At 36.7% G+C, this 21200-nt stretch overlaps 1 protein-coding gene across 50 annotated transcripts in view; it reads right to left on the bottom strand.

Annotated features, from left to right (window-relative positions):
• The window catches only part of PTPRD (protein tyrosine phosphatase, receptor type D), a 436352-nt gene that overhangs the window by 33686 nt on the left and 381466 nt on the right, over positions 1 to 21200 (bottom strand). For all 50 annotated transcript variants that reach the window (XM_027670585.1, XM_027670632.1, XM_027670638.1 and 47 more), the window contains 3 exons: positions 14513 to 14688; positions 1372 to 1491; positions 667 to 821 (listed from right to left, as the gene is read on the bottom strand). In XM_027670585.1, coding sequence (XP_027526386.1) covers positions 667 to 821; positions 1372 to 1491; positions 14513 to 14688 — 451 coding nt within the window. The remainder of the gene's footprint in view (positions 1 to 666; positions 822 to 1371; positions 1492 to 14512; positions 14689 to 21200) is intronic.

Below are 21200 nucleotides of genomic sequence, written 5' to 3'. Positions count from 1 at the left end.
AATCCACATCTCTTCCTCTTAATTTTTCTTACTCTGAAAACATTAGGAGTAGCTAACGTTTTTCTCTTGAGAGTTTATTAATTCATACCCTATAAAGCCTGAAGAGTATTTCTACTCTGCAAGAAAAGGATGGAACACTCAATTCCCCAGAACTGAGCTCAGCGTGTTCCCAGGTACATCCTTTGCAGTTTCAGCTCCTCAAAGTCCTAAACTGAGGGTTTAAGCTTGAATGCAAATTTGGGTTTCTACCTATTTTTAATAAAAGTTTCCATTTATCTTTCTTAATTCTCATATTCATTACTTTCACACACAATATAATTTCAAAAGCTCAAAACACACCTTTTTCAATATTCAGGTTCTTAAGCCAACATTATGTTGGCCATGTTCTGAATGCTGTAGATACATTTGTATTCTTCCTGCAGACATTCTCCCTAAATATCTTTAGACATTTTAAAATTAAATTAATCCTGCATAGGCCAAATAAAATTCTTCTAGCCTATCCAAGTTGGCAGTGCCATGCTCAGGTCCTTGATTTGCAATGGAACCATCTTTGACAGACTTAGAAATGTCTTTGAAACAAAATAGTATTTTCATCTGCAACAAAACAGAAAGCAGTAATCTTGACATAGGATACTTTGAAAACTTTGAAAAAACTTCTGGGCTTACCTGCAATGTACAACCATAGGTCCAGCATCAGGTGGGTTGCAAGTCTTGACTCGTCTCAGGAAAGCTAAGAACGGTGTTGGGTGTTCTGGGACACCATGATCAGGCCACGCAGTAAACTGGAATTGCCTCACTTCCCTTTTCTCACTTGAACCATTCTATGAAATTTAAAATTTTCATGACAAAACTGCCTCTTCAGATGATATTGGCACTTTTCAATGAAACAACTGCAGAAGCATATGTACCAGTGAAAATTATTTAAGCTACATTTGAGGCCAGAGAGAAGCAGAACTCAGGCTATTGAGGAAAATCCAAATTATAGGGCTCAAACAATGTAAGAGTTTTAAATATACTGCAGAGTTGTGCATCACAAGTGTCAGAGCTTTAGTTAGTATTAAATGGTTTTTCATGGTGCGAGCTCTGTATTAATGTACAAAACTCCACGTTATAAAGAAAATGCATTCTGTAGAAGAAGTCTCATTGTTCAGCCCTGTTAGCAGGAAACAAGGGAGAAAAGTGGAAAGAAGGGAAGCGGAAAAAGGGAGTGAGGAAATAAGGGAAAAAGGCAGGCAGGGAAGGTATAAAGCAAAGGAAGCAGGAAGGCGGGATGGCAGGAGGAAGAAAGTGATAGGAAGGAAGGAAGGAAGGAAGGGGAGGGAAAAAAATTGCTAACCTTCCAATTTAAAAGTATATAGTAAGTATATATACCTTGTAAAGTGCAAATGTACGAACACAGTATGTTGCCAGTTCAACGGTGTCTAAAAGGGTCACTTGGATTAGTCCGTAGGTTTCTGTGCCTCTGCTTGGCCAGTATTGATCGCACTTCACCTGTAGTGAAAAATATGTAATCTTTTAATACATTTCATACTGATACTCATTACATATCTGAGTGTATGTCATCACAGGTTTTAAAAGTATGTGGAGTTCGAATGTTCAACAACTGCTAAGGATTCAACACAAGAAATTTATTTTATCATCCACAAGAATTGCTCTCACAGTAGTAGCTCATACAATGGTTTTCTTCCACAGTGGGTATTTGTAAGTTCAGTGGGACAGAGAATTGAGAAATACTAATAAGCACAGACACACTAAAGAAAAAAAAACAATTTATAGTATCTTCAAATATGACTTATATCTTCAGTAACTTGCCTTTCATAGTTCAGAATTTAATAACAGTATTAATCCCCTCTAGGTATATAGAAAATTTTTTTAATATTTGCCATATTTTACATTAGTCCCCAAACATATAAGCTATTCCTTGGATGTTAATATTTAGTATGTATAGAAATATCCCAGTGCAAACCTGAATTTTTTTGAGAAATAATTTCAGTACACTGATAAATGAAAGGGCAGGAGCAACTATTAAGTGCATTGTGAGAATGTGTTATGAAGCATATAAAAAAATTTTGTTCACAGGCATTTAAAAAATATGGTTTGGTGGAGAGTTCATCCATAAAATTTTAAAAGACACAGGACATGTAATTCAGAGAAATCTTAATTTCAAAACACCATAATTTAGATTATTAACAAAATTAAATAATTCTGTATAAGATGATACATAAGAGAACCATATGTTTATCATCATTACTAATGCTCAATAATGTTTCAGTTAAAAATGGTATTTATGATGAAAGCTATTATGAAAATAGAAATGCTGAACCCCTAAACAAATCAGAAAATGTAGTAAGAAGTAGTATGAGGGTCATATAGTTGCAAATATTTTTCTTTCAGTGGCTGATAGGTGAAACTGGGACAGTCATCCTCTGTTCTATATATAACAATACATTGTTATCAATTAGCCTTGCATACAGTACAGAAAATAAGTTTAAACTGAGTCCAGCAATAATTCACTACTTTTAATAAATGTCTTCATTAGTCACTCTAAGCCAGACTCACACCAAATTAAATAAGAATACCCCAAATGTAAGAAACAAAAGAAAAAAAAGCAGAATATTGAACAGTATTTCCAATTTAAAAAAAAAAGTGAATGATCATGCTAATTCAGGAGAAAAACTGATTATTCCCCCAAAATGGAAAATTAAGATATGCATCTTTGAAACCTATGTGTTCCCCAGGTTTTTCATTCTGCAGTATACTCATTGCAAAAGACTTAGTATGCTTTCAAACTCCCCAGTCCCAAACAGCTTTTGCTCACAGATCATTTTATTTTGAGGCTCACAGGTCACAGATCACTAAAGATTCACAAACCGCAGTCTGAGAATGAATACTCTAGATAAAGAGGAGAAAAAATTCTAGCCACTGAAGCAGGTGATGAGAATACATTACTGGCAAAAAAACCCTGAAACATTTTTTTACAGGAAATTATAGCTTAATTCATGGATAAAGAATTGGAACAAAGTAACTAAAGATGTTTATTGATACTGCAGTATTAAAAATGGGATTAATAGTGCAAAAAATTCTCTTACTAAGAGGATTTAAGGAATTACTTCCTTGTATCATTTATTGAAACACTGAAAGATAAGTATTGCCAATATTTCATGAATATTCATGATTTATTTGCAAAATTCCTGATACTAAAGGAAGCCACTGTGGTCTTTGCAAATCAAACAGAAAAGTATCCTTTGAATTGAGACATTTCAATATTGTTATAGTAAATCTAGTTTCACTTTATCATTAATACACAAACTGTAATATGTCTATATTGGTTACTTGTATTTTAAACAAAATAATATATTTTATTATTTATTATATCCATAAAATAAATATTTAATGGAAAATGTTAATTTATAATAACTGTAGTTTGTAATCTTAGAAACTACAGGTTTAGTATAAACTTCTGATCAAACCTCTTTTGTTTGAATGCTTTATTTTTTTAATTAATAAAAATTGTAGAACATTTTATGAACTTTTAATGACAACAAAGAATAAATGCCTGGTTATGCCTTTGCATGCCTAAATACGAAGTCATCTTCTTTAAGCTGCAGTTCTCACATATAAATTGTATGCTCATAGAAGCGGTGCCAGCTTCCAGAAAGCATTCCTGAAAAATTAACCAGTTTGCAGTTTGCAAACAACAAAAATTAATCAGTTGAAAAGGACAGAAAATACTTGTTTTATTTTTATTTTGCATAGTAATCTAATGTTAAGCATATATTCAGACTTAGAAGTCTGTAGAAAATTGCTCCTTCTCAGTTAGGCTGGGAGAAAATAAATGTGCCTGCTCTTTTTGGTGCAGATTTTGTTTGGTGGCTTCTTTTTGTTTTTAATGTATTAGTTTATTTAACATAAACGTCAATCATGGTATAATTTTTCTAAAATACTTTCTCTGAGAGTTAGCTTCTGGACGCAGACACTAGGTGTTCAATAAGAAATATGGTTTGTAGACCAGTGTACATATTATTTGAAAGGGGAAACTGATGAAAATAACTTTTTTAAAAAGAAAACCTGATTTCAGATTCATGTGGATTTGACCTTCTGGAAGAGCACATGAAGCATAAGTTGGTTGAACTGCATCTTTTATTCCTTTTGGCTACTGATTTTTCTCAGAACAAGAGGTCTTCTTCAGAAACACGTCCTTATGTGTCTCTGTCATGGTTTGAGAGCCCCAAAATCCAATTCCCTAGTTCTAGCCCCCCTCCCACATCTCAACCCAGTGTGAGATAGGTTTTCCAGACACCACACGAGACTCAAAATGGGGGGAAAGGGAATATATTACAATACACTGTACAAATAAATACTATAGTACACTACATACACAATCTCAACTATCTCTACCATGACATACAGTATTTACAATGGATCAAATCTCTTCTCCCTTCCAAATAAAAGTCCAGGAGGGAAGAAGGGAAAGATCCTTTCCACTCTTAGAGCAGCAGTCCCTAGGGCAGCAGTGTCTCTTCTTCATGGAGCAGTTGTAGCTGGATCTCTGCCAGTACACACGAGGAGATATCCAAGCCCCTTGGCCCTCCGTCTCCAAACGAGGGTCTTCTCTTCTGTGGGCTGCGTAGCAGGGACAAGACTCGCCTCACCACGTCATATCATGGGGTGTAAGACATTCCATGAAGGTCCCTTCCTCAGGGGATTCACCCCTGAGTCAGAACATCTCAGGCAGCTTTCAGTTGAAGGCCTTTGCCTCAAGAGTTCTATCAGAGCTCCTGTGCTCTGATCTCAGGCTGCTAGCTTCTGAGCAGCAGCGAGGGGGGAAGGCCAAGGTCACCCCCCTCCACATTCCTTCGGCTGTCCTGGTCCAGCTTCCCGGGACGCCTGAGCTTCTTAGCTCCTCTTTCAGCAGTGCTGTAGCATTTTAGGACTCCTCTCAGGTGGGAGTACACCACCCCCTCCTCTCTATGAGAGGAGAGGTCTCCAAGGAGTTTGGGGGAATTTTGGTTGAAGTCCTTACCCCCAAACTCTCTCTGTGTAGAACTTAGTTCTCTCTCTGCTGCTGGTTCTCTCTCTCAGACAACTCTGTGTCTTCCTTGGCTGCATGCCGGCTTCTGCTGCTTGTTCTCTTATCTCTTGGCTCTCTGTCACTTCTCTTCGGTCAGTGCTGTTTTTGCCGCTGCTCCTGCTGCTCACAGTGGAGGAGAAAAACTCCTACAGCTCTCAGCTACGGATACTTAGCCCAGTCTTACACTGTTCCAAGTCCCTGTAGCCCCCAGCTGGGGCTGGGGAGGGCAAAAGCCCCCAAGGGACTCCTGCCCCTTCCTCGTGGCTTTCACAACATGGCCACCTCTCCAACAACTACAACTCCTTTCTTTTCCAGTCTAGTGATATGTTTATATTTTGCAGGAGCGCTCATTGGCTTAACCCCAGGGTCACCACCCCCTGGGGGTTTACCATTTTATAACTCTAGGGGGAAACACTGTTTCCCCCCACCACAGTCTCCTACACTCTTTTGCTATGGGATCATGAACCTTACATTCCCAATACTGCTAACAATTTAGAGTCCAATTTACCTTTGCGAGAGATCAGAACAATGTTTTCTATTGGACTTCACTGGGAGCAGAGAATCAAATAATAGAAGTTAATTGGTAAGATGCTACTTTCTGAGACAGTTCTTATTAAATATTTTATGTTAAGATCCCACTCTTCAGCACTTAAAGTGGGAGAGATTACATATTATATGTTTTCTTCCAAAAAAGATTCTCAATCCCCTTGAGTAATCTAAAATTTAACAGTAAATGTCAAAAAGTCAATTTTGAAATTATTTGCCAAATGTATTTTTGCTTTAGATCTTTGGACTGCATTTAATTTCTCTGCAGTAAGGGCAATTTCTTCTTCACTTGTGTACATTGTTTGGAAAAAAAAATTAATGTGGCAAGGTATGGTGATGATAACACAAGTCCTTCTCAAAAATTCAATTACACTGTTTATTTATTTTCATAGTTATTTTGTAATACACCTTTCACGAATTTCATAGTCTTCACCTTTCTTTTATCAATGCAGCTCCCAATTCCAACAGTTGATCTTTTTCCTAGCAGACTATATTTACCTGCACCCAGTGAGAGTTTTTCTGGGCCTCCAACAGTACATGAGAACGGCTTTCACCAGTAAATATCTAATGTTCTGTTGCCAGCCACTAAAATGGCAAAATGAATGAAACAGACACATGGATGTGTAAAACCTCACTGGTGATTTAAGAGTGCTTTTTATGGAGAAATTAAATTACAAGTAATGACAAGCTTATTACTACTTTCACTATATCATGATTAAAAGCTGCAAACTCCCCAAATCATGATATCTGAGATCAGAGTAGTTCTTCAAAGACTACTAAACATATTAAGATATCTTTTTAAATACCACAGTAGTAGATACAATTAGAATACAGAACTAATGATAGGTACATCCTCTTGACCTGCCCCTCAAACATAGATATATTTTCTTTCTCTACATTTCTTCCACTCAGACCATGCGAATCCTTGCTCTTCATGGAAGTACAAGCATTCACTGAAAGCAAAGCCGTAAGAAAATGTAAATGTTTCATTTTCCATTAAAAATGAGAAGCTTGAGACCTTTTCAGACTTGAAGGGTTTAAGTAGCTTCAGCATTCCTAAGAACATTCGTGGATATTCACACTTCGACAAGTCACAGACACTAGAGAACATGCTGCTATGCATCAACAGAGCTGAAGGAAGTCTATTTCCATAAGAACATATGAATACAAAAGATGCCTGACATTCAAGGGTAGAGAAATAATTTTCCAGTATGAAGTTCCATCACTCAGGCTGAAAAGCCTCTTCAGGTCACTTTTAACACACGAACCAGCTGTTACAGGCCATCTGAGATAATAAGGACAAAATACAGAACAGGAAAGAGACAGCAAACTAGTAACAGGTAGATTCATATAGCACATTTCTTGCTGTAAGAACAGCATATGAACTATGCTGAATCTGGAATATGAAATAACAGTAGTATGTAACAAACTTTCTGCTCTGGTTTTTTTACTAACAGTAACACTTTTGCAGACAAAATTTTCTATAATATTTTCAAATGATTTTCCTTCAAAAATAAAGTATCTCTACAATGGTGTTGAATGATATTAATAATTATGCAATAAAAAGCTAGTGCCAATTGCTGGTCGTGGCAACTGCCTCAGACATTTCAGCTAATGTTCTGTCTCCAAAACAGATATTACTCTGAAGTCATTTTCTGTTTTGCAACAATGCCTTGCCACCTAAAGATTAGGTTGATTTGAGTCTAAAGATCATAGACACTGACAACAGTATATGAGACTATAATGCAAAGATTTTAAAAAAATCAGAATACAGACACACATTTTTAGATCTTATTTGAACAAGATTTGCTCTAGTGTCACTCACTGATTCAGCATAACTCCAAATGACAGATTAAAATATAAACTCCTAGGTAGAAATAAGGTAGAAAAGAAAACATTTTAAAGTTTTAGATTTTGGTATAATTACAGTACCCTCAGGAAAAAAGTTCCAAACAGGACTGGGAGGCAACATAAATCAACTGTAGACTAATCAACTCATAACAAACTTTAGTTCTCTACTAAGTCTTCAAATCCACTCTCTTACACCCCCACTTTCTGAAATTTCTGATATGATTAGTAGGCTAACAGTTAATACTGAAAGATAATTGATAATTAAAAGATTACCTCCAAACTGTTTTCATTCTGATTATTATGAAAGAGCGTGGTATGGTTATTAAAACAAAAGGAAACAGATATTAAAAGGAATCTTGGGCATATTAGAAGTGTTCTCTATTTCATTTTTCATATTCTTCTATACAAGCAAAGAACACTTCAAAACTATATTGCTGGTATCACTGTAAGATGCCCTTTTTGAGCTCTTCCTAACAGCAGAGAAGGCAGGGTCTTAGTGAATCAATTTTGAAGGATGAGCGTGTCAAACAGTTAAGTTCAGCAAGATTTTCCAAAAAGGTCTTGAAAAGGTTTATATGAATGGACTGACTGTAATAATATATGTCTTACCTCAAGCATAAAGCAAATGAACTAAGCAAATAAAGTCAAATTACGGAACTAGAATATGGTTTTGACTAAACCACTCGCTATAAGATTGCCTAGGGGAGAACAGTATTTTTTTAGAAAACTATCAGTTTAGCCTAACAGCTAAGAGAAACCACTTCATTTACAAACACAGAATAGTAACACAAAAAAGTGGCTGTTTGCCTTTAAAAATACTTTTGGCAAGTATTGCCATACCATTTCAGGTGTGTAAACTGGTGGAAACAGTTCTTGAATTGACTTCACAAAATATTCTATGCAGTTTGTAATTCATGACATTACATTTTGGAAGTTCTTTAACAGTTCAACATAAACCACCTTTTCTGAAAAGTTTATTTCTTTCTCCTAAAGCCCCATAGGAAGTGAAAATGGTTGATTGCCATGAAATCTTTTTAACAGCCTTTCATATGCTGGAAGACTACTATGTTTTCCTTCACTCTATTAATATAAAAAACCAATCAAAATCTTTCTGACTTTCCCAATAAATCATTTTTCCAATTTCTGGTCATTATTGTTCTCTTCTGGATTCTCTGTAATTTAAAAACATCTTTTCACATGGGGCATTCATTCTGTAAGTCCTCAACTCCAAATGTACATAAGTTGAAATAACTAGACTTTCAGCCTATGCAGTGGTGTTACAGCAATTCTTTCACACAAAATTAACCCTGCCTATAGTATGGCATTTCCACAGCTATTTTGCTGGGTGATATAATAGCCTGAGCTTTAACTGAGGCACCCTGTCACAGTACTTCCACCTGAAATGTGCCTAGAAAAAGAAACTCTAAGCTTTATTGGATTAGATTTTTACATGAATTAAGCACCTACGACTGACTGCATTTCAGTGAGAGTTGACTATGTCCCTGCCCTTATGCCTCTGAGAATCCTTCCATAATAAACAGTCATATGGTTGAGTTTTGCAATTTTGATACAGCAAGTGGGGACTCAGTCTTGTATAATGATGTAAGAATTCTTGGACTGTCGCACTGGCATTCTGTTACAGTGAAAAAAACACAGTACAAACCTACAGATTGTTATTTTTATTTTTGTAAATCTGGTGAACACATGGTGTATTTGACTTTGGGTTTTCCTTTTTTTTTTTCTTTGTCAGTTCTCTCATTCATTCTTTGTCTGACTCATACTTTAACACGCTGAGAGCACTGAAGAAGTGAAATAAAATTCTCACAGTACATTATTGATATAGAAGTCATTGGTTTGCCACTAAAATTAGGGAATGAACAATGACAAAACTGCACATTTAGTTTCTCTTTAATAAAACAGTACAATTCAGTATGAAAAAATGCCATCTGCAACATGTCCCATCCACTAATATGTGTGTTGGCTGATATGTTAACTTACCAATTACCAAATAAAGAAATGCATATTTTTTTCAGTTGCTAAAAGGCATAGATAAAATTTCTATTTCTGTTTTCCTATGTTTAAATATACATTTCACAACTTTTTTAAGAACCAGCACATTTTTACACACCTGCGCTGCCCAATATGAGACACCAGCAAAGTTTTTCTGCACAAATCAATTACGCTTTGTCTAAATACAGTAGAATACAGGTGCACTTGGGAGCATGTTGATATATTCTGTAATGAATTGTTAAGTGCACTTATTGATGACTTTTCTACTCAAATCAGTGAAGATGTCTTATTGGCACTTATTTTCAATGCAGCATTTTGACAAGTAATAGCTTCAGTATTACCCATCAAAACATACTTAGGAGGAAAGATCTGAAATTTGCTGCTAAAACTCTGCACAAATGCAAAACGACCTTCATCACAATCACATAAAACTCTACTGCATAGAGTGTATGTGTCTGAAAGATCTCCATGCATTTCATAGAGACGAGAAACCCACATTCTTAGTTTTCTTTGCTTATTACTTACTGTTGTGTCTGTACTATTGCTTTGTCTTAGCTCTTAAGTCAGGTACATTAGATATCAGTGTCTACTCTGCCATCAACAAATGGATTCATGAAAAATGTTAGCAAGTTGTGCATTTGGAGTAGAAGAATTCAGCTTTCTTTCCACACTTGCCTTTAAGCTGTCCTTGCCTGTATCAAGACTTAGAAATCTTTGGTGGCCAGAAGTTTGTTTCAAAGCTATTACCAAGGTACAATACACTTTCCACCATACTTATGCAACTTGCTGAGGGTTTTGTACTAGTTGTTGGGGTTTTGCACTAGTTGAATCCGAATAAAGCTTTCCTGATTTAACTTATTATATACCCCTAAAAAAACCCAACCAAACCCACTACACAAAGCAAATCCTTATTTTACTCCACCTTCAAGACATGCATCTGCTTGACATTTCTACTGTCACCCAATCTCCATTTTTCTTACACATGAATAGTCTATAAATCTTTAAAAAGTTAGTTGAAATACTTAGATAGAGTGTTCTCATTTGGAGAGATTCAGACCTGTTGCTTGACAATTGGAACAACAGAAGTCCTATTTAGCAATTCAGCAACAGCAGATGAAGTCCATCTGCTTTTCCTGATTACAGTGCCAATTCTCCTGACTTCCTCAGGTATCAGTGACCAGTTGAGAGGAGCTGATATAGAAAATATTGTAATGAGGTTAAAGAGAGAGTTAATTTTTTTCTGTCAGTTCCCAGACAGCATAGCAAGTGTATTCAAAATACGGAATTATAAAGGAAAGAAGACACTTGAATTCACTTTCAAGTAGACAATCTACAACAGTATCCTACCCTGAAAAATGAGAAAAGATTAAATGTTTCCTGTTGGAGGCAATATTATCTTTTGCTATAAAGAGAGATTCTTCATCTGATCACTCATATAATTCACTAAAGTACATGAGTCCTTAAAACATTCAATTAAGAGGATCTAAAAAAATTCTAAGCTGCACTGCTGGAGGCAGAGGGAAAGAAAGAGAAGTGGGGAAGAGAGTACATTAAAGCTTTACATGCTTAACATATTTCCTTAGTTTAACACACAACTGCTTTTCTTAATATCTTGCAACCTTCAATATTGTTCTTTTATTTCACTAAGATTAAACTCATATATGTGACAAATATGCTACCAACCCTGTTCCATGCACTGCCAGCATGTATAATCCTTTATGATAAAAATTATATTCATGGTAGATGAACGATGGGACTGACTTTCTCTCTCCAGTCTGGTTTAGGTCAAGTGAAATTCAGGTGATGACATTTAATATGAAACCAACTAAGTGTGAAAGGTTATAAGTGAAAGATCTTCTCTTTTCCTGCAGCTTTCTTATAGGCAAACAAATGAATAATGAATTCGCTGTAACATCTTCATTTGATCTACTCAGCTGTAAAATATGAAAATTCTCAAAGCCGAAGCAACTTAAGACATGCTAATGAACCAAATTCATTTCTGCAGATGCAATTAAAATCCTCATAGTTATCTATGCAGTCCAGGTTAAAAAGGCTGATACCAGGCTGCAGAACTACAAATGAAAAAAAGCTAGCTAAACAGAAATGACGACATGGAGATGGAAAGCTGAAAGTCCCAGAGAGAAATGATCTTGCCTTGCAGCAGGAATAATGATCAGGCTGCCAAGACACAAAAGAAATCAAAATGGAATCAAAGAAAAAAGAGAAACAAAATTAGCAAAGATCTTAATCTCTAATAATATGTAACAGTGTTTATATTTCATGTTTGAAATCTCATTTGGTTTTCTGCTATAACAATATGTACATAAAAATGATAGCGCAAGAAAAAAAACAAAGAAATGTTGTCATCCCGCTCTTTTCCAATGCCCACTGCCTCTTCACCATCGATACTGTTAATTATATGTAGCTACTGTATTAGGAGAAGAGGTAACTGGTATTCACAGAGCTGCAGAATCTGAGATTGGAGCTGACTTATGTACTGAATAGCTGTAACGCTCCGCACTGAATGTAGCAAACTCAACCTATGAACACCGAATGAGCTAAATTATGCACAAAAAATACGTAAATATAAGCATTGAATACACAAGCAATCCACTGACTAGATTGTCTGGTTTCTTACTCCACTTAGGGAATGTATTGCTTCTGAATGCTAAGCAGTTCTGGAGGTGATTACTATTCTGATCAGTGTTTTTTAGGGTGCAGTCAGCAAAGGCTAGAGTTAGCTTAAAACTCTGCTAGGCAATTATTGGAGAGAATGCCAGGAATTTCATTTAGTTACATTAAAACACCTTTCTAGATAGTGGCTGTCTGTGTGGCCTGCAGTATTAAGATAAACTCGCAAGTACTTAAGTATACCTTCTGCAATGGGCTGCTTATTAGGATCAGATTTTTTCTTCACGGTGATGCTATTTAGCAGCAACTTTAAAGAAGTAATTAGTGAAGAAATGGGCAAAATTTCATTTGTTTAGTTCCAAACAACAGACAGTTCCCAGACTAGACAAGACCTGTAGACTCAAGATAAAATAAAAAATTCTGTTAAAATTACCCTCTGCTATGTACTAATTGCCATCATGTATGTACAGGTAGTGGTGTTAATGTAGGTTGAAGTTATATGTGGAAAGTGATTCTATAATTAGAATGCTATACATTGCTTGAACTGCAAAAAGCCTACTCTATTTTTAGAAGTGACAGAAAGGGTAAAAGAATAAATATATATATGCTTTGATAAGCCTCCAGAAAAGAATGACTGCTGCCAAGAGGTTCAAGTTCTGTAATCATTGCAATTAAATGTATCCAGCCATATGCAAAAGACATCAATGCCAACACAATACAGCATTAGGCTTTATGGTGCACACTGCCTTGTTCCAAGCTTACACATGCAAAAACATTTTCATTTTGAAATGGAGCTCATCCATGAATTACTGAAATACCAACTATTATCCAGTTACCTCCATAAGATACTTTTTAGTGATTTAAAACCTTTCTGGATGATAAATCTCCTCTCCTCCTCCTTGATCTCTTTCTCTCTTTCTGAACTGTTCTTGATCATCTGCATTTATGGAATTTTTTAACATGTTGCACAGTGCCTTAGATACGTTAGCTTTTTGTACCTTCCACCAGAAAGCAGCCTGCTTTCCACTTGCAGCTCCCTAAGCCTTCACACAAGCTTCTAGGACAGTGTACCTTAGAATGCCTGTAGCTGCATTTTTCCTGTGACATTCCTGTTTGTTATTCATCTCCTGGACTTGTAAACCCTGGTACTGCTGTTACAGCAGGTTCCCAAGGGAACTGATTACCACTGAAGTTAGAATCACCCTTTCTTTCTCCCCCTTTCCAATCTCCACATTTGGCTGAAGCTTCTGGTTTACACTATAGGACTCATTAACGTGTTTGCAAAAAGCTCAGCAATGAACCGGCTGTGTAGCACTTACCCTATTTAATGTCCAACAATGGTGACAGCATCATGAGTAGGAATAACCCATGAGTACATCTTGACAGAAAATGCAGTTGCTGCAGAAAAAGTAGGATGGGGGAACCTCCTGCTCTACTGGAAAGAGTGCTGAGGGCCGAATACTGGTTTCACTTCCTGATTGGCTGCTAAGGAGGGTTTTTCCCTTTTCTTTTTCTCACCACTTTTCTCTTCTGCCTCTCTTATTTTTTTTTCCATACAGTCCCTCCCCTCCAATAACATCCACTATTAGAACTGATGATTGCCACCAAATATGGACCCACTACTTCATGCAACATACAGTGCTCTTTCGATCACTTTCCTTATCATAAAACAAACAAACAAACAAAAAACAAAACCCAAACTATTTTTTATTTCCCTTTATCAATAGCACATATTTTTTTATAACACTTCTAATAATATTTGAATGGTATCTGAGGTTCTATTAGAAGAGTATCCTTACGTTTTAGTGCTTTACTTTCCTGATTTTACTTTGCTCTGCAAAATTGAATTTGAAATACCACAGATAATTTTGTGTTCTATTACTGCATATGCTGTTGTAGTTTTCCTAGCAACTAGCATGCGTTAAAAAAAATTCTTATGTTTCTTAAGCAAATCCTCACTGATCTTAGATAATGCTGAAATTATTATGCCATATAAAACTGAACACTGAATGCTGTTGACATACATTCTCTCCCTCATAACAGGATGATACAATCATTCTTGTTACTACAAATGAAGTAACACTTTTGGTCACTTCCTAACATTTCCAGTATGATTAAAACAGAAAAGAATTCAAGTCACTATAGATCAAGAAATTTCAATTTTTCCAGACTATAAAAAATTACTAAATTGGAGGCATGACCTCATAGTTTCACAGTGGAACTATGATTTCTTACATAAGTGATTTTCAGAGTATAGAGACTTTTAACTGTGGGTAACTGGAAAAAAAAAATCAGTTCTTATGCATATAAAGAAGGCAGGCAAACATATATGAAAGGAACAAAAATCTTACGTTAGTGATAACTCAGGTACAATATTATTATCCTTGCATATGCTTTCCTTACCCTGGACCTCTCCTCTAGTTTTGTCATCATGACGACAGTTGCACCTCGTTGTTCCCACATCATTCTCCAGAAGTCACCAAAGGTTTCTGGCAATGCCCCTTGTGTGGCTATATAAGCATTCTGCTTCCTGTATCCATCTATGTAGTTGGCATTGATATAGTCACTGCCTGGTATGCCTGGAAAGAGAGGAGAGTGAAAATACAAGGCAGCATTTCTGTGATGCCCTATGGTACAAGGGCTGAAAAATCCCATGATGCAGCTGGATCAGTGAATCTTAGCTTTCTGCATGCCAAGTAGCACATGGGTACTTGTGAGTGTATGCCATTTGTGGTGCTGAGAAGCATGATAGTCTCTCGGGGTATAACTATTCTTTTGAAACAAAAGACTCTGTCTGACAAGAAATATGAAAGAAGCCTGAAAATCTGTACCAGGTGGAGAGACCTGGAGGTCGAGACAGCAGCATGTAAAAGGTGGTCTGAAACTGCCTGCAGACACCCACCAGCATGGCAGTCACTGCCTAGAACAGACAGGGAAGACTCTCCCTCAGACACACTGAGCAGGCTCCTTAAACCATCCTGTTCAGCTCATTGCATTTCTTCTATATACAGAAAAAAATTAATGTTGTCAGACTATTAATATCACTGCTACATTCATTTTTTTCCCATTAAATGGGAAGATAATTATGAGCTTTATTTTAACAAAACACATTATGTAATTCATGTTTAAGAAAGAGTGAAATCTGCTATATGGTATATGCATGATATAAAGATCTCTTCAAAACTGAGTAACATTTAAATGCATGAAAAGAAGGTGGAACCCAAGACCTGTGTCCATGCTGGATCTATGTCAATTGCTCAAGGCTCAGGTATTCTGAACAAGACTTGCAGAGGGACTTTGATTGTGTCTACCAGACCCCATGGGAAGCAGGTAAGTTCCTATCTGCAATCTATTTAACTCAGGGTGCGCAGTACCATGCCTGTACTGAGAGCTGGAACGTGCTGCCTGCCAAGGTCAAGGAGGTGTATTGGCTGTAGTGAAGATCACACCACTAGTCTGCACTAATAAGGCAACCATGCTAACGGAAATGGACAAATATGGACTTAAAATTCTTAGTCCACTGCTGAATTCAGCAGTGCAGTGTCCAGCTTTTAACTCACACTACACGCATGTTGGCAGATAAAGCATGGAAGGCATCAGTTTTTATGTCACTGCTGTTTTTTAACTGATGACTTGAGGAAGAAAAGATACTCATGTGAGATCTCAGTGCAGGTTGGATGGCAAAGCAGTCTTACTACAGTGTTGGAACTCAAAAGTGTTCCCCAGAAGAGTTAGCTGAAATACAGATCTGTGCACCATAATAAAATAATACAAGAAGGTTTGTTAAAGTAATTGACAGAACCTACTTCTTTGAGTAGAAATGAATGATTTATGTATACACCGTCAATCTGCTATCCACCAGTTTACAACCACAGGATATGGTGCAGGTTTTCAAAAGAGAGTCAAGTTAGTGATGTCAGCTTTCTGACTTATTCTAAACCTATAACAGTTTTCACTCCACACAGTAATAAAATTGAGTATGCTATGAAACATCATATATTATCAAAGATGTTTAAATAAATGTTTCCCAAGCTTTTTGTCAGAAAATGAATCTTCAGATTTATCCTGATGCATTATCTTCTTTTGGTGATCCTAAACCACGAATTATTGGAGCTGCATACTCCTGTCTTCCCTGAGAAGCAGTGACAATGGTAAACACATTTTGGAAAATAATTTGAATTTGAGTGGAAAGTAGAGGTACCTTTTTAACTCTTTGATGGTTTTGTTGTTTTTCGCTTCAGTTTAAAGCGTTTCTGCACGTACTTTGGGTAAACTTAGTGTTTGATTCCACTACTCACTTAGCAATGAACAAACTCATTGACTAAATGTGACACTAAGTAAATTCCAATATAATCTGGGAATTATTCAGATTATGGCTTAATCCACCTGTAGCCTAACACATAATTTTGCCTTCATGCCCAAAAAAGTTTCATATATGTTCTTGTTTCATTTGTCATTTATTTATTATTTATCATATTTAAGCTTATATTTTAATTTGATTTTATTTTCTGTACACATTTAAAAGAGAAATCTGACAAAGTATTTCAGCAATGGAAAGATTTCCTAACTTCAGGGGTGTAAGAGAGGCAGAACATGGCAGTCCTCAGGCAAGATGCAGGAATGGATGCAGGAAGACTGGCTGACTCTGATTCGAGCAGATTGAAAGTCTCTTCTGGGAGAAAAATAAAACGAAACAGAAAAAAACTTTTAAACCTGCATAGTCTATATCTGAAAAACATGCCTTCCCTCCATGAAAGGCAGAAATTGGAGTTCAAAAGCATCAGTCTTGTAGACTTGAAGTTGTTTTAGATGAAACTTCTTACTGCAGATATTGGAACTAATGACTTAGAAAATACAACTGCCAGGCACAATACTGTATTTTCTTCCTTTATCAAGATAATAAAACATTTTTTCACAAAACAGATGAAAAAAAAATGAAGTCAACAGGAGAAATCTACACCAACAGGGTGTTATTACCAAAGGAACTGAGAGAGCTGGTAAGAAATGTTTTCTGCATAAATTAGAATTATATTATGATGCCTGGTATCATACTTTGAAGCACATGTTATAAATAAAAGCCTGAGGAAAAAATGAAAAACAACACTTTGTAAAGTGGTTAAATGATCTTCTGGGAAAGCTGTCCTCTGGAACTGATACTGCACAAACTCAGCGTGAAAATTAAGCATGATAAGTATTGCAAACTGTTCAGTAAAGAATAATCTTTACAAATCTTAGCAGTCGCTCCTGGTACCTGATGTAAAAAAAATCCAGAATGTCTAAAATTGTAAATACTCTTTCTACTTACTATCTTGTATTAAATTTATCAATAAATCATATTACAATAAATAACTTCTAAATTAAATAAATACTAATTCTTTAAACTACAATGAAGAGAAGCTTCCAGAGTATACCCTTCTTGATTACAGATTCAAGTGAGAAAGAATTAAGGTTAATAATTACAGATAATCACAAAGAGGATTTCTTCCCATCTACATTAAAGTGGAAATTTTCACTCTGTTTTTCCACTTGACTTTTATAAAGAGGAAAAAAATTCCTGTATGTCCTTTAGCCAGAAAAGTTATTTTACACAACAAGTCAGCCTCATGGCACATGAAGAGGATATAGCTAGAACATTGAAGTCCATTTGCCACAGGCCCTGAGCAACTGTTAGTGATTTAACTAATGCAGTTTTGGGAAAAAAAAACTAGTTGCTATTCCAACACTTGTACTGAGAGAAGATTGTCACCAAGGGTTTATCTCTAGCAGAATACAGTACTCAGTAGGGTTATATCTCTGCTGAGATCAAGAGAACAATAGGATTCATTGTCTCTCTCACACACAGTATCCACTAGGTATTTTCTTTATTCTCCATCCTTTCTCATAGTCCCTTCAAGTATCATACACATTTCTCAGTCTCTTTTCATCACTGTTATCATGCATGACCTCAGTTTCACATCCTGTTCCAAAATCCTTTTGTATTCTGTAATACCATTTCCCCACTCTCTATCTAGCACTTTGCCACATGAGTTTTTGCTTCATCAGCTATGTCCCCAGTATGCATAAACTTAAAGCCCTCTAGGGAAGATGCCTTGTCATAAGAGGACTAATGAATTGTGTGCAGTTTAAAAATAACAAATACAAAACCTGAGTATCTGTAAGTATCTACACTGACTGAGCATAAAAAATTATCAATGGCAAATAAATTTAAATATTAAAATGTCACATTCTGCAATGATTTTTCTGGCCATAACCTCATTCTGAGCTGAGAAAACTGAACAATTCTCTGTCAAGTCTAACAATGCAAAACCAATCAAATGACAACAAATTTGACTGCAGTACAATGAAATCCTACAAACCTTTGTTAGCTGCCACAGCTTGAAGGCAACATACCCACAAGCACAGCAGCAATTGCCATCATTACTTAAATTCGAGTTTCATAGTTAAGAAAGGTCAGTTGTTCTGTAAAAACATGGGTCAAGAAGGGGACAAAGCAACCAAATTCTGCCTTCAGTAATATTGATATGAACCTTACCTAAGTAATTGGCAACAGTGGGGTTTACCGTAGATTTCAGATGGCATATCTGAAGCATAAATTTAGGATGATCCTGACTTTTACAAGTTTCTTGAAAGCAGAGACACAGTTCTGCACAAGAAGTCAGCTAAAGACCAAGCTTCTGAACCATAATTCTACCATAACTATTTTCTAGTAGCCTTTTCAACTATGGTGATGAATGACCAGAGTCTGAAATCTCCTTATTTAGCAAGACTGGAATCAAGCACAATGGGGGAAGAATCAGATGAGCAGTTGAGCACAAAAGACACTCCATTTTCAAATATCTCAAGAGAATAAAGCAGTTCAGATTTTACAGAGTAAGAGTGACAGATCAATGAAACAAAATTATTTATTCAATGCCACAATTAGAGTGCAAAACATTAAAATCCTTGAATTGTATTGCTCCCCATTTATGCTGAGAACTCATGAGCTGAGATGGCAGTACATCTTACTATAACATAGGCTCATATCCACAAGGCTAATAATGTAGACCTCAGGAATGATTCACTTGATATCCTGAAGACAGTTATAATCTTAAATAACTTTAATTAGACTTCACGTTTTATTCACAAAGTAAAATCAAATAATGAAATTATTTTAAGCCTTTACAAAGAGTCGGTGCTGAACCACGTTTCTATTTAAAACAAATTATATAAACTTTTGTGTCTGCGCCGCTTCCCTAGGACATGTGCTCTTAGTCATAAATAGTGTGAAGTAACAGGATTAAATTCTGTCATGCATCTTCCAACATAAACAAGTTGAAAAATACAATGATGAACCCAAAATGCTTGATGAAGTTGTACTATTGGTTTAAATCACTGATTGGTGTTTTGAACAATGTCAGAGCAAAATTCTCTGTCACAGAATCACAGAACACTCTGAATTAGAAGGGACTCATAAGCACCATCAAGTCCAACTCCTGGCCCTGCACAGGACCATCCTCAAGGGTCACACCATGTGCCTGAGAGCATTGTCCAAACGCTTCTTGAATTCAGACACACCTGGTGCTGTGACCACTTCCCTGGGGAGCCTGTTCCAGTGGCCAATCACCCTCTGGATGAAGAATCTTTTTCTAATATTTGACCTAAAACTTCCCTGTGGCCTGACAAAGCTCAAGGGGCTAGCTATGCACGTGTGAACAAAGTGCAAAACTCCTAGCTGAAATAAGAAGCATGCAACAGGTTAACTATAAAAGGATTGGGCCCCTTTGCTCTCCTCTCTTTTTCCTCTATCTCTTTTGTCTTCTTTGTCTCACAACCCCAGCTCTGGAACATCCATGCTGTAGGACCAACACAGGATATAAGGACTGGTTATATTCTTTTTTCTCTCCCTTGCTTTGCCTGGTCAAAGCATGGCTATCATATTCTATTCCATACTCCATACTGAACTTCATTGTGGGAGTGGGGAGATTGTAGAGGTCTGTTGTGTGACTTGTTAACCAGTGCCCTTTGAGTAATGTTGTGGTTTGCAAGCCAGCACCTTTGAGGTGTTTATTTGAGGAGCTGAGAACTTCTTTACGTGTACTGTACAAAATTAAGGGTTTCTTAGCCACCACTCTTGTGGAAGTGTATTGTAAGAATGTAAAGGCTTGTAAGTCAACGCCTTTTGAGTCTAAATAATAGCAAATGTACAATAAAATGTACAATAAAAGCACAGGAGTTCCTTGACATGTGGTCCAGCGCCTTTACTCAACCTGATGAGAATTTACAGTAAAAAACATGCCCCTGGTTGGTGGGTCATGACACCTTCTACCAGCTGGTGATGCTTTGTCTGATGCCCCCCAGGACACGGTTGGCCCCTCCTGGCTGCCAGGGCACTGCTGACTCAGATTCAACTTGTCATTGACCAGGATCCCCACGTCCCTTTCCGCAGTGCTGCTCTACAGAATCTTGTTCTCCAGAATGTATGTATGTCTGGGGTTGCCCCATCCCACGTGTAGAATCCACTTCTTTCCCTTGTTAAGCTTCATACAGTTGGTGATTGGCCAGTCTTCTAATTTGTTGAGGTCCCTCTGAAAGGCCTCCTTGCCTTCGAGGGAGTGAACAGCTCCTCTCAATTTTGTATCATCTGCAAACTTGCTTAGTATCCCTTCGAGTCCTGCCTCCAAGTCGTTAATGAAGATGTTGAAGAGAACTGGGCTGAGGACGGAGCCCCATGGAATCCCACCAGTAACAGGTCACCAGCTTGATGTTACCCCATTCATTTGCACCCAACCTCTGAGCCAGCTGCTCACCCACCACCACGTGATGTGTTTATCATGAGAGAAAGTATCAAAAGCTATGCTGAAATACAAAAAATTACATCAACTGGCATCCCTTGATCAACTTGATCAATGAACTGAGAGCTACTAGGTGCCAGTAACAACTGTTAATGTAAGTGTTTTTGTAACATAAAATCTATATAGTTAAGGAAATCATCAAATTTAAATGGTGTAAGCACGAATCTGTACTATAAGAACTCACTGAAATATCAAGCAGCACAAGAGCAGTAAAGGTACTGAAGTAAAGAACAATTGTAAAATGAAGGCTTTTTATGAAG

Source organism: Neopelma chrysocephalum, unplaced genomic scaffold (genome assembly GCF_003984885.1).
Source record: "Neopelma chrysocephalum unplaced genomic scaffold, ASM398488v2 Primary Assembly neopelma1_96921, whole genome shotgun sequence".
Classification (NCBI taxonomy): Eukaryota; Metazoa; Chordata; class Aves; order Passeriformes; family Pipridae; genus Neopelma; species Neopelma chrysocephalum.
This window is presented reverse-complemented; position numbering and strand designations above follow the sequence as displayed.